The sequence below is a fragment of the Crinia signifera genome, chromosome 5, assembly GCF_055691185.1.
Source record: "Crinia signifera chromosome 5, ASM5569118v1, whole genome shotgun sequence".
NCBI classification, from domain to species: domain Eukaryota; kingdom Metazoa; phylum Chordata; class Amphibia; order Anura; family Myobatrachidae; genus Crinia; species Crinia signifera.
The window spans coordinates 323,110,082-323,124,632 of record NC_139221.1 but is presented as its reverse complement, the minus strand read 5'-3'; the positions used below and the strand labels follow the sequence as shown (position 1 = coordinate 323,124,632).

The 14,551-nt window shown below is 50.8% G+C and overlaps 1 protein-coding gene across 2 annotated transcripts in view; it reads left to right on the top strand.

Annotated features, from left to right (window-relative positions):
* Positions 1–14,551, top strand: part of TRAPPC9 (trafficking protein particle complex subunit 9) — a 434,372-nt gene that overhangs the window by 96,016 nt on the left and 323,805 nt on the right. For both annotated transcript variants that reach the window (XM_083144897.1, XM_083144898.1), the window contains exon 17: positions 8,760–8,884. In XM_083144897.1, the coding sequence (XP_083001023.1) occupies positions 8,760–8,884 (125 nt within the window). The remainder of the gene's footprint in view (positions 1–8,759; positions 8,885–14,551) is intronic.

Sequence of the window (14,551 nt, the reverse complement as noted above, 5' to 3'; positions counted from 1 at the left end):
AAGACTTGCAAGGCAGCGTTTGATCATTTGTATAGGGCAATTTGTACACGCTGTGCCAGATTTAATTCATTTTCCCCGTGCGCTGCAGCCCGTTCACCTGTTGGGTGGCGGGATATCAAACGCTGCGACAGGGCAGAATGACATCGCTCCATGTGGGTGATGGGGTTAAGCGAGAGATAAAAAAGAACGTTTTACGCACTTGGGACTCGATTTGTTTTCTCTGTATTAACTGCCAGTATTTTTTTTTTAACCGATCTTTTAATCTTGTATGTGCTCGGAGCCTGGTGTACAGCCCGATTACACCGCAGGTTCCTGCCTCTTTCGGCTGCAGTGCCGCAATTTGCCGCCCCACCTAGCGATAAGTTGTGTGACAGCATGAAGAGTATTTATATAGCACTGCAAAGCCGTTGGGGTTTTCTGTGAAGAGGCTGAAAGGTTTTATTCCTGGTTCTAGAGGAAAATCAGGGACAGACCAATTACAGTGAGGTGGGTGCACTACGGACTCAAGGCTCCTCAAAAAATAGGGTCCGTCACCTGCATGACAGCATCCTGAGCAGTCACCCAGCTGCCCACACGGTTGGCCATGATTATTATAAATGTACTCCTTTATTTCTAACAGTTATAAAGATTAGGGGGAGATTAAATAACTCTTGTTGAGAGAAAAGGAGAAGAGAGATCTAGTACCAGCCAATCAGCATTGAACTGCCGGTGTTTGAAAAATGACAGGAGCTCATTGGTTGATAATTTCTTTCTGCTTTATCTGACAGTTGTAGGCTGGCACTGGCCACGCCCACACAGCAGCTCTGGCCACACCTCCTTCACTTCTCGCAATAATGGCAGCAATGCGAGTGGCCATCCATGGTTACCAACCATGCAATGGATAACCATTGACGATTTCACCAACTGATGGTCATCTCTGGGCCAATCAGAACCTGGGGGTGGAGCTTTAACTATTCTCCGTTTCCTGACACTTGCGAATATTGGTTTATCTAACATAATGGCTGTGGCCATGTCAGCTTTCTGTAGCTCAAATGTTAAATTGTAAATGGTATCTTATTGCCGACCAGTGGCGGTTTTTACCTATGGGTAAAATCCCCCCCTCAGGTAAAATCCACCTCTGTGCTCTTGATAAGTGGAACCAGATGCAGTCTGTGAGACTGCACTGGCTGCACTGTGACTGGCAGGTCGGACATCCAATAGGAAGGCACTGCCAGTCACCCAAGGCAGTCCCATTGGGAGGTGTTCCCTCTCTCCGGGATGCCTCTCTGGGCTGCTTCGGCTGCAGCCCATAGAATCCAGGGTCTGTGCATTCACAGTATTGAGGCCGATACTGTGCATCTGCAGTGTACAGGCGCTGGGACAGTGATACAGCTTCTATGGGCTGCTGCCGAAGGCAATTCTAACAGTCATGTTACAGACTGTGTTTGGGAAATGACTGTTAGGAGCTGATTGGTACTTTATGATTCTCCTCTTTATCATGTGTTAAGGCTTAATACATTTGATCCACTGTCCTTTATACTATATATCACACGTTCTGGAACTCAGTCCTCAGGACCCAACACAGGGCATGTTTTCTCCTCCCAGAATCAAGGGAAATAATGAGCTCCACCTGCGGATGTTTTAAAATGGATCAGTGAGTAATGAGTGCACCTGTCGGGTGAACTGTGTGGGGTTCCAAGGACCGAGTTTGAGAACCCCTGCTATATACTATTATACCTGCTTACGATGTGCTTCGGCCTCCTCCGTCCTATGGGATATATCAGTAATCTGCACCGATTATACATTATCTGTACGTTTCCTGAGCGCTCCATGTTATAATCCCCTGTGTTTCTTCCTTCTCTGTTGTCTCTCTGTGTTCGCCCCTTTTCTCTGAGAATTCTCATAAATTGCTGCAATTCTTAGCATTGCAGCCTCTGTATATTGCACAGTAGTCGGTCGGCTTCAGGCTGCATTCAGTGCGGAGATCACTAGAACGGGATCCGAGTCTCTATAGTCAGCAGGTGCTATCCGGGGAGGTACTGATATTGGGAGATCACTTCCAGCTGTTGTTATCACTGGCTGCTTATTGTTACATCAGCCGGAGTGATAGCGATGACAGGATGGTATCGCTGTGTATGGGGCTAGGTAGGAGGTTTGTACGTTCTCTCTCTGACTCACTATGGTTACAGCAGCCGCAGTGATAGCAGTGACAGGATGGTATCGCTGTGTATGTAGCTAGGTAGGAGGTTTGTACATTCTCTCTGACTCTCTATGGTTACAGCAGCCGGAGTAATAGCAGTGACAGGATGGTATTGCTGTGTATGGGACTAGGTAGAAGGTTTGTACGTTCTCTGTGACTCACTATGGTTACCGCAGCCGCAGTGACAGGATGGCATCGCTGTGTATGGGGCTAGGTGGAGGTTTATACGTTCTCCCTGACTCACTATGCAGCCGCAGTGATAGCAGTGACAGGATGGTATCGCTGTGTATGGGGCTAGGTAGGAGGTTTGTACGTTCTCTCTCTGACTCTCTATGGTTACAGCAGCCGCAGTGATAGCACTGACAGGATTGGATCGCTGTGTATGGGGCTAGGTAGAAGGTTTGTACGTTCTCTCTCCGACTCACTATGGTTACATCAGCCGGAGTGATAGCAGTGACAGGATGGTATCGCTGTGTATGGGGCTAGATAGGAGGTTTGTATGTTCTCTCTGACTCTCTATGGTGACAGCAGCCGCAGTGATAGCGGTGACAGGATGGTATCGCTGTGTATGGGGCTAGGTAGGAGGTTTATACGTTCTCTCTGACTCACTATGGTTACAGCAGCCGGAGTGATAGCGGTGACAGGATGGTATCGCTGTTTATGGGGCTAGGTAGGAGGTTTATACGTTCTCTCTGACTCTCTATGGTTACAGCAGCCGGAGTGATAGCAGTGACAGGATGGTATCGCTGTGTATGGGACTAGGTAGAAGGTTTGTACGTTCTCTCTGACTCACTATGGTTACAGCAGCCGCAGTGATAGGATGGTATCGCTATGTATGGGGCTAGGTAGAAGGTTTGTACGTTCTCTCTGACTCACTATGGTTACAGCAGCCAGAGTGATAGCGGTGACAGGATGGTATCGCTATGTATGGGGCTAGGTAGAAGGTTTGTACGTTCTCTCTGACTCTCTATGGTTACAGCAGCCGCAGTGATAGCACTGACAGGATTGGATCGCTGTGTATGGGGCTAGGTAGAAGGTTTGTACGTTCTCTCTCCGACTCACTATGGTTACAGCAGCCGCAGTGATAGCGGTGACAGGATGGTATCGCTGTTTATGGGGCTAGGTAGGAGGTTTATACGTTCTCTCTGACTCTCTATGGTTACAGCAGCCGGAGTGATAGCAGTGACAGGATGGTATCGCTGTGTATGGGGCTAGGTAGGAGGTTTGTATGTTCTCTCTGACTCACTATGGTTACAGCAGCCGGAGTGATAGCAGTGACAGGATGGTATCGCTGTGTATGGGGCTAGGTAGGAGGTTTGTACGTTCTCTCTGACTCACTATGGTTACAGCAGCCGGAGTGATAGCAGTGACAGGATGGTATCGCTGTGTATGGGGCTAGGTAGAAGATTTGTACGTTCTCTCTGACTCACTATGGTTACAGCAGCCAGAGTGATAGCGGTGACAGGATGGTATCGCTGTGTATGGGGCTAGGTAGGAGGTTTATACGTTCTCTCTGACTCTCTATGGTTACAGCAGCCGCAGTGATAGCAGTGACAGGATGGTATCGCTGTGTATGGGGCTAGGTAGAAGATTTGTACGTTCTCTCTGACTCACTATGGTTACAGCAGCCGGAGTGATAGCAGTGACAGGATGGTATCCCTGTGTATGGGGCTAGGTAGGAGGTTTGTACGTTCTCTCTGACTCACTATGGTAACAGCAGCCGCAGTGATAGCAGTGACAGGATGGTATCGCTGTGTATGGGACTAGGTAGAAGGTTTGTACGTTCTCTCTGACTCACTATGGTTACAGCAGCCGGAGTGATAGCAGTGACAGGATGGTATCGCTGTGTATGGGACTAGGTAGAAGGTTTGTACGTTCTCTCTGACTCACTATGGTTACAGCAGCCGGAGTGATAGCAGTGACAGGATGGTATCGCTATGTATGGGGCTAGGTAGAAGGTTTGTACGTTCTCTCTGACTCACTATGGTTACAGCAGCCGGAGTGATAGCAGTGACAGGATGGTATCGCTGTGTATGAGGCTAGGTAGGAGGTTTGTACGTTCTCTCTGACTCACTATGGTTACAGCAGCCAGAGTGATAGCGGTGACAGGATGGTATCGCTATGTATGGGGCTAGGTAGAAGGTTTGTACGTTCTCTCTGACTCACTATGGTTACAGCAGCCGCAGTGATAGCAGTGACAGGATGGTATCGCTGTGTATGGGGCTAGGTAGGAGGTTTGTATGTTCTCTCTGAAGAAAGAGCTTCTAGGCATCACCATCTTTATAGTGGCACTTACTGTATTTCTCCATTTACTGCCTTGTCACTATATTGTACAATGGGTATGCAGATGAGAGACGTTTCACAATGTTTTTGCCAAGAAGTAGCCGGGAGCAGCCTGACGGGAAATTTTTTGACCCATGTATATAAGAGTAAAATATTGACTTTTCTTTATTTCACCAATACAGGTAGTTTGTTTCTGTTGGTTTTTTCTCTGGAAAGCACGAATTATGCTGGTGCTATATAAATATAGCCACTTGGGGGCAATGTTTCACAGGATTATATCTCTCTGTCCTATATACTCCCCTCTCCTCCGTTATAGAGTTTGCAGCTTTTCTCAGTTTTGTGTTCAAGTTGACAAAAAAGCAAAAAGGTAGACATTGGAAAGGTTGACGTGAATTTTCTGGGTTGTTTTTGACATTAGGTCTCCTGTATGAATCTGTCAGACTGTAGTCATGAAGGTATCACTAGGTTGTACAGCACATTACAGGTTAATAGTTGACTTCCGGGCACCAGGATCCCTCTTGGCTGATGGTGTGTCTATACCTTAGTCCTGTAAGTCCAGTGTGTGACCCAAGCTGATGTATATAGTGTACATACCTTTACATCTGACTGATGGGTTATACTACAGACCACAGTTTAAGTTTAACACTTGAGCGGAGTCTTATACTACTTTCAGACCGCAAATGCCGTGTCGCACACGGGATTAGGACACGGGTCCCATCCCCAGAGCAACACGGCAATGCGGTCTGAAAGTTCCGACACCGACACGGCATATTGCCGAGTCGGTGACGTCACATGGGGCGGTGCTGGGCTGCGGCGCGTCATCGGGGGCTCGGGAGGAGGCAGTACTTGGAGCTGACAGTGCTGCCTCCTCCATACTGTGAACGGGACACGGGTCGCTCGACCCAGGCACCCGTTCACACCGCAGTTGACACGGGTCATAGCCGTGTTCAACCCTGGTCAATACCAGGGTTGAATAGCCGTGTTGCTCGACCCGTGTTGCCCTTTTCAGACCGCACCGTGACCCGTGTTTAGGCCCCGCGAACACGGCAATATGCCGTGTTCGGAGTGCGGTCTGAAAGCGGTATAAGTTAGGAGCGACGTATAAAGTTACTGTTCTCTGCACCTGGACAGTGAATGTTCCATTGCAAGGGGTAAATGCATGTATTCTACTGCATGAAGTGTATATACTGGCTGCTTTCGCATGTAGCCCACACATGGCTGCAGTGTTATTGTCACCCTGCAATGTAGATCTGACGTACCCCTTGGTGCTGAGTTTGTGAGACATTTCGGTATTGTCCCCATAAGCTGACACTTCATCCTTTGGTGTCCATTTCGTAATGGTCCTTGCAGATGAAGGAGAGTGGTGAACCAAGCGTCCTCACATCATGTTCCTTTATATCCCAATTAGCACCGAAGAGCAGTGTAGCACGGACAGATTGGCATCTTGATGCCCGTGAAACCTGGGTGTAAAATAAAAACAACAGGTCAGTCTGTGTGACACCTGAGGATAGTCTAGACCAGGGGTGGCCAACCGGTCAGAGGTAAAGAGCCGAAAAATATCGGTAGTCAAGCTAAAGAGCCGACATCATGCGTGCGCCGAAGGCGCATGCGCCAAAAAAAGGGGTGTAGTCTATTTTGACCCCTTGGGTGGGTGTGATACAAATATACCTCCAATAGTGCAGTGCCATATATACATATGCCCCCAATAGTGCCAGATACACATATGCCCCCCACGGTGCCAGGTATGCACCACCCGGGCCCAGGTATGCCCCTACGGTGCCAGAAAGCTGGTATGCCCCCACAGTGCCAAAAAGCTGGTATGCCCCCACAGTGCCACAAACTGCTATGCCCCCAGAGTGCCACAAACTGCTATGCCCCCACAGTGCACATTTCCCAGCAGCAGCACTCACCGTTGTTGCTGCTGCTGCCGGGCGGGGAGAGGACAGTCTGGTGTCCCCCTGCAGTCCTGTGATGTCACCGAGGAGAGCACCGCACACCGCGCGTCTCCTTCCCCCTCACTTCCCTGTGACTGGGCCGTCCACCAATCAAAGCTCGCTGGCCGGCTCCTGATTGGCTGCTGGCCCGCGAGCTCTGATTGGCGGATGGCCCAGTTACAAGGATGCACAGTAAGGGGTAGGAGAGATGCGCGATGCGCGCTCTCCTCCCCTCAGAAGGAGAAGGGATTCAGGGAACCGGCAGCAGGGGGTGGACTTGGACTGACGGTGGGCGGCGGGCAGCAGTGGGAGCAGGAGCCGCACTTTACAAGGGGGAGAGCCTCATGAGGCTCAAGAGCCACAGGTTGGCCACCACTGGTCTAGACGGAGAACTCTCCTCCATAGTGATACATCTGCACTGTCCTGATTCCCTGACTGCAGTTTCTTATGAGGATTTAGGGTATAACTGCATCCGTTTCAGAGCCGGGCCTGTATTCTACAGTCCTTGTCATTAAACAAACCTTCGAGCTCTTTAAATTTGGTATTTAAATGTAGAACATCTCTCTTTACCTATAGCGGAATGAACGAACGATGGGGCGATTCAGGTTACGAGCGCCTGTCCGGACGGCCGCCCCCTCGTTAACATGCGAGGGAACGTGTAACGAAAACACATTCCCTCGCATGCCTCCGCTGCAGGAGAAATCGTTTGTTGGTCGCCGGTGCCCATCGGAGGTCCCCCGCCGCCTCCCGCCCGTATGTGCGTCATGGTTAGACGCCCTTTCAGGTCACCTCGAAATAAGCTTCTACATATCCCGGATGGGCCATTAATCCTGCCCATGGCACATACAACATTGCCGCTTTGGCCTCAGATCGATACAGCCACATTGTTTGATACTTATTACTAATGAGCCGCTCGGTTTTTTCCTTTAAATCTAATTCAGTTCCATTTCACTCGCCGAAGAGACTCTTCATAGCACAAATTGCGCGCTTCCGCAGACGTCAAAGTGTATCTGGTTTCTCAGGCCTTTAGCCAATTTATAAAATGACGTCTTGTGTTTCACTAGAGGCCGATTAATCCCTACCCCCTTATGTATTTATGTATTGCATTTCCTGATTGCTCGCTACGCCACAAATGCAAATAGCCACTTATGTAAATCGATGCGTTTTATGTTGTTCAGGATTCCATCTTCCTCTCACAACAGCTTTTTTCATTATGATAATTTTTTATTGCCTTCCTACTTAACAACAGCGCATATATATATATATATATATATATATATATATATATATAAAATATGTAATTAAGCGCAGAGGAAACAATGGGGTATTTTTAATGCAGCGTATCAGCGAGCCTCCTCTGCTTGTTTTATATCTGGCGTTTGTCGTTTACACGTTTATCAGATGCCTCTGTGCGGCGCAGAGGCGCGCAGGTGCCGTAATCTTGTTTGTCAGGGATCCCTGACGGCCACACAGATTCTATAGCTTCCGTTGTATACTGAGTCCCTGGGCCATGTGTTGATTTCTCTGGTTATTAACCCTCGCATATGGAACGCGGCTTGTGGTAAGCGAATGCCCTTTGAGCCTGGACTTGTCCTTAGCCAATCTGACGATACACGATATAATAAGAAGATAAATGTAGTCGCTGAAAGGTTTTACACTTACGGAATATTACAGTCTGGCCGCAGATTTATTTGTGTCTGATAAGCGATGTTCTGTTATCTGCGGTGATTACGGAGAAATTTCCGTATGTGACTGAACCCGTGGGAATCCTGGGGTTATGCAGTATTACGGCATCATAAATCTTGTGGTTATTTGTAGTTCGAAATGCCGTGACCCTATGTTCACGGCAATGAACTGGTGATGTCTGAAAGAAGTGGTTGTCAATCTAGGTTTTAACAGTTCAGGTTTTAAGGATTTCCATGCTTAAAAACAGATGGTTAAATCAAATTGACTGAGATGCTAATTAAGCCATTTGCGGTGTACACATTTTCTATTCAATCCCAATTCGTTCGAGTGCATGGCGCCATGTTCACATTTGATTTAGGGTCTTGCCTGCGCAGTCTACTTTTCTATTCGATTTTGGGGCTGCGCATTAAGATCAAATGCAGCTGAAAACCGTTAGATTTTGCTTAAATAACTGCCATTCCAAACTTGACTCACTGGAAGTGGGTGTGGCTCCTCTATTTGAATTTTGAACTGTGTTACTGGGTCCTGCGTTTCCTTACTGGGACCACCCATGGCTTCCATCTCTGCACTGACTTTTGCCTATGTATTTGCACACTAGACAGCCCTGTCTGGCACAGAACAAGTCCCGTTCTCTTCCCCCTCTGATTATTACATCTTTGTATGCTTCTTTCCCCCAGATGGCATCAGCGTCAGCGGTCTCCCAGTGTCCAGTCCCTTCCGTCACGTTGTGAAGCCCAGAGTGGAGTCCAAACCTCTCAGCCAACCAGAGAGCAGCAGGAGCAGTGAGTTCAGCCATGTAAAGGTAAGCCCTGGCTTTCTGCTGGTAGGTGGGGCGTGGGCAGCTCGTCAGAGGTACAGGAGCCTGGGCGAAGGATACAGAGTGTACATACTAAACGATATCAGCAAGGTGTATTATTGGTGAACATTTGGGACCTGCTAAATACTCTTAAGGTACACAGGACTGGCGCATGCTTAGTTTGATAATCGCTGGGTTTGTCGTGTATCTGAGTAGCGATCCAGGCTGAATTAGACCAATATAGCGCAGGAGAGATGTACCCACAGGAAACGCCCCCAGGTGATACCCACCCTAGCACAAGGTGCGCACATATAATTGCACTTGCCCTTTTGTTTTGCCACAGGAAACGCAGTCAGTTGTTTGATAGATGTCTAGTAACTTTCAGTAAACGACCTCTGATTGGCTGCGATGGGTCACACAGACCTCTCCGCGAGCTCATTGGTGACTGCAGTTGCGGAGATTGAGAGAATTATTTTCCCCAGCAAGTTATAGTCTTGCTGCAATGGTTTAATGCACCAGAATCCTCACAGAATCTGACAAGTTCTGGTCAGCAGCAGCGTTTGGGCTCTGCGTCGCGATGCTTCCTGCATTGTCCGGTGCTGCGCCGAGTACAACCCGAGCGGTGCTGCGCCAGCTCTGAGCCGGCCGATGCTGCTCCATCACAGTGTGATCCGTGTCTGATAAGAAGTGTCCTCTGTTTCCTCCAAACCATCTATTCACATTAGAGCAGTGAGTCTGCCGTGTCCCCCGGGGACGCTGGTGTTTATGTGGGATGTAACCAACCATCCTAATGTGCCTGTACGCACTCCCAAAGCTTTTCACAGCTCTTATATAATCGTCCAGACAAAGACTGCAGCATTTACATAAGCAAAGGTCACCTGCCCGCTGCTGCGATTGGCCGTGGTGTACACCGATGGTTCCAACCTCAGTCCTCAAGTACAGTCCATGTTTTCCTGGTCACTCAGCAGCTGCACAGGTGCACTCATTACTCACTATAAGATCCACAGGTGAAGCTAATTATGTCACTTGCAATTCTGTGTGGAGTCCTGGAAAACGTGTACTGTTGGGGTACTTGCGGACTGAGGAACCACTGGTTTACACCTTGCAAAGCTGTGTATTTTGGGGGTTAGCCGCAAATATTATGTATCACCAAAATGTATGTAGGGGAACCGCAGCAGGGATCGGAGATTCCCCCTGCCCTGCTCACAGCCGCTACCCCTATAGGATTCTATATGGGGGATGCGATGCTGTCCGGTGTATCAATACCGGGCCGCATCGCAGTGGGTCCTGGGGTTACTGCTATTGTGAGATTGCGGTAGTCCATTGTTGCATATGGGCTACGGACTGAACTGCCAGCGGGGTCGGTGAGGGGTCAGTGCTAACCGCGCATGCGCCGACCGCCGGCACCCGGCTCTGTATGTCAGTCCAGCAGCTGCTCATTAGTGATGAGGTTAGCCCTTCCTCCTCCTCCTCTTCAGTACTCTGTATGTCAGTCTAGGAGCAGCTCACTAGTGATGAGGATAGCTCCTCCCCCACCTCAGCACTCTGTCAGTCTAGCAGCTGTGCACTAGTGGCTCCTTCTCCTCCTCAGTACTCTGTATGTCTTTCTAGGGGCTGCGTACTAGTGGTGAGGTTAGCCCCTCCCCCACCTTAGCACTCTGTATGTCAGTCTAGCAGCTGCTCGCTAGTGATGAGGATAGCTCCTCCCCCACCTCAGCACTCTGTATGACAGTCTTGCTAGCTGTGCACTAGTGATGAGGATAGCCCCTCCCCCACCTCAGCACTCTGTCAGTCTAGCAGCTGTGCACTAGTGATGAGGATAGCTCCTCCTTCTCCTCCTCAGTACTCTGTATGTCAGTCTAGGAGCTGCGCACTAGTGATGAGGTTAGCCCCTCCCCCACCTTAGCAGTCTGTATGTCAGTCTAGGACAGGGGTGTCCAAACTTTTTGCGACGAGGGCCAGATTTGGTGAGGTGAAAATGTGTGGGGGCCGACCATTCAGCCTGACATTCTTTGAATCATTAATCACATCAGAATGGTCCCCCAGAGTGCCCCCAATCACTGTATGTCCCCCAGCCTGCCCCTTCACTTTATATTCCCCTGCCTGACCATCCTTCTCTGTATGTCCCCCATTCACTGTATGTTCCCCACTCTGCACCCATTCACTCTGTCCCGTAGCTTGCCCCCCCTTCTCTGAATTCCAGGGGTTGGACACACACTCACCCGAAAGCCGCCAAACACATCTCACTGTGGCTGCCGGCACCTCCTCACTGCTGCAGACAGCAAGGTAAAGGCGCGCTCGCCGGGACGCCACCTTTAGTGTCCTGTGCTGTGCATCCTGCAACTGATGCTCTGCCCGCTTCTGACTGGAGTCAGCGGGTCACTTGAAATTATGGCACAGGCCGCAATTGGCCCCCGGGCCTGACTTTGGACATGCCTGGTCTAGGAGCTGATCACTAGTGATGAGGAAAGCTCCTCCCCCTCCTCAGTACTTTGTATGTCAGTCTAGCAGCTGCTCACTAGTGATGAGGATAGCTCCTCCCCCTCCTCACCACTCTGTATGTCAGTCTAGCAGCTGCTCACTAGTGATGAGGATAGCTCCTCCCCCTCCTCACCACTCTGTATGTCAGTCTAGCAGCTGCGCACTAGTGATGAGGATAGCTCCTCCCCCTCCTCACCACTCTGTATGTCAGTCTAGCAGCTGCGCACTAGTGATGAGGATAGCTCCTCCCCCTCCTCACCACTCTGTATGTCAGTCTAGCAGCTGCGCACTAGTGATGAGGATAGCTCCTCCCCCTCCTCACCACTCTGTATGTCAGTCTAGCAGCTGCGCACTATTGATGAGGATAGCTCCTTCCCCTCCTCACCACTCTGTATGTCAGTCTAGCAGCTGCGCACTAGTGATGAGGATAGCTCCTCCCCCGCCTCACCACTCTGTATGTCAGTCTAGCAGCTGCGCACTAGTGATGAGGATAGCTCCTCCCCCTCCTCACCACTCTATGTCAGTCTAGCAGCTGCGCACTAGTGATGAGGATAGCTCCTCCCCCTCCTCACCACTCTGTATGTCAGTCTAGCAGCTGCGCACTAGTGATGAGGATAGCTCCTCCCCCTCCTCACCACTCTGTATGTCAGTCTAGCAGCTGCGCACTAGTAATGAGGATAGCTCCTCCCCCTCCTCACCACTCTGTATGTCAGTCTAGCAGCTGCGCACTAGTAATGAGGATAGCTCCTCCCCCTCCTCACCACTCTGTATGTCAGTCTAGCAGCTGCGCACTAGTGATGAGGATAGCTCCTCCCCCTCCTCACCACTCTGTATGTCAGTCTAGCAGCTGCGCACTAGTGATGAGGATAGCTCCTCCCCCTCCTCACCACTCTGTATGTCAGTCTAGCAGCTGCGCACTAGTAATGAGGATAGCTCCTCCCCCTCCTCACCACTCTGTATGTCAGTCTAGCAGCTGCGCACTAGTGATGAGGATAGCTCCTCCCCCACCTCAGCACTCTGTATGACAGTCTTGCTAGCTGCGCACTAGTGATGAGGATAGCTCCTCCCCCTCCTCACCACTCTGTATGTCAGTCTAGCAGCTGCGCACTAGTAATGAGGATAGCTCCTCCCCCTCCTCACCACTCTGTATGTCAGTCTAGCAGCTGCGCACTAGTGATGAGGATAGCTCCTCCCCCGCCTCACCACTCTGTATGTCAGTCTAGCAGCTGCGCACTAGTGATGAGGATAGCTCCTCCCCCTCCTCACCACTCTGTATGTCAGTCTAGCAGCTGCGCACTAGTGATGAGGATAGCTCCTCCCCCTCCTCACCACTCTGTATGTCAGTCTAGCAGCTGCGCACTAGTGATGAGGATAGCTCCTCCCCCTCCTCACCACTCTGTATGTCAGTCTAGCAGCTGCGCACTAGTGATGAGGATAGCTCCTCCCCCTCCTCACCACTCTGTATGTCAGTCTAGCAGCTGCGCACTAGTGATGAGGATAGCTCCTCCCCCTCCTCACCACTCTGTATGTCAGTCTAGCAGCTGCGCACTAGTGATGAGGATAGCTCCTCCCCCTCCTCACCACTCTGTATGTCAGTCTAGCAGCTGCGCACTAGTGATGAGGATAGCTCCTCCCCCTCCTCACCACTCTGTATGTCAGTCTAGCAGCTGCGCACTAGTGATGAGGATAGCTCCTCCCCCTCCTCACCACTCTGTATGTCAGTCTAGCAGCTGCGCACTAGTGATGAGGATAGCTCCTCCCCCTCCTCACCACTCTGTATGTCAGTCTAGCAGCTGCGCACTAGTGATGAGGATAGCTCCTCCCCCTCCTCACCACTCTGCATGTCAGTCTAGCAGCTGCGCACTAGTGATGAGGATAGCTCCTCCCCCTCCTCACCACTCTGCATGTCAGTCTAGCAGCTGCGCACTAGTGATGAGGATAGCTCCTCCCCCTCCTCACCACTCTGCATGTCAGTCTAGCAGCTGCGCACTAGTGATGAGGATAGCTCCTCCCCCTCCTCACCACTCTGCATGTCAGTCTAGCAGCTGCGCACTAGTGATGAGGATAGCTCCTCCCCCTCCTCACCACTCTGCATGTCAGTCTAGCAGCTGCGCACTAGTGATGAGGATAGCTCCTCCCCCTCCTCACCACTCTGCATGTCAGTCTAGCAGCTGCGCACTAGTGATGAGGATAGCTCCTCCCCCTCCTCACCACTCTGCATGTCAGTCTAGCAGCTGCGCACTAGTGATGAGGATAGCTCCTCCCCCTCCTCACCACTCTGTATGTCAGTCTAGCAGCTGCGCACTAGTGATGAGGATAGCTCCTCCCCCTCCTCACCACTCTGTATGTCAGTCTAGCAGCTGCGCACTAGTGATGAGGATAGCTCCTCCCCCTCCTCACCACTCTGTATGTCAGTCTAGCAGCTGCGCACTAGTGATGAGGATAGCTCCTCCCCCTCCTCACCACTCTGCATGTCAGTCTAGCAGCTGCGCACTAGTGATGAGGATAGCTCCTCCCCCTCCTCACCACTCTGCATGTCAGTCTAGCAGCTGCGCACTAGTGATGAGGATAGCTCCTCCCCCTCCTCAACACTCTGCATGTCAGTCTAGCAGCTGCGCACTAGTGATGAGGATAGCTCCTCCCCCTCCTCACCACTCTGCATGTCAGTCTAGCAGCTGCGCACTAGTGATGAGGATAGCTCCTCCCCCTCCTCACCACTCTGCATGTCAGTCTAGCAGCTGCGCACTAGTGATGAGGATAGCTCCTCCCCCTCCTCACCACTCTGCATGTCAGTCTAGCAGCTGCGCACTAGTGATGAGGATAGCTCCTCCCCCTCCTCACCACTCTGTATGTCAGTCTAGCAGCTGCGCACTAGTGATGAGGATAGCTCCTCCCCCACCTCAGCACTCTGTATGTCAGTCTAGCAGCTGCGCACTAGTGATGAGGATAGCTCCTCCCCCACCTCAGCACTCTGTATGTCAGTCTAGCAGCTGCGCACTAGTGATGAGGATAGCTCCTCCCCCTCCTCACCACTCTGTATGTCAGTCTAGCAGCTGCGCACTAGTGATGAGGATAGCTCCTCCCCCACCTCAGCACTCTGTATGTCAGTCTAGCAGCTGCGCACTAGTGATGAGGATAGCTCCTCCCCCTCCTCACCACTCTGTATGTCAGTCTAGCAGCTGCGCTCTAGTG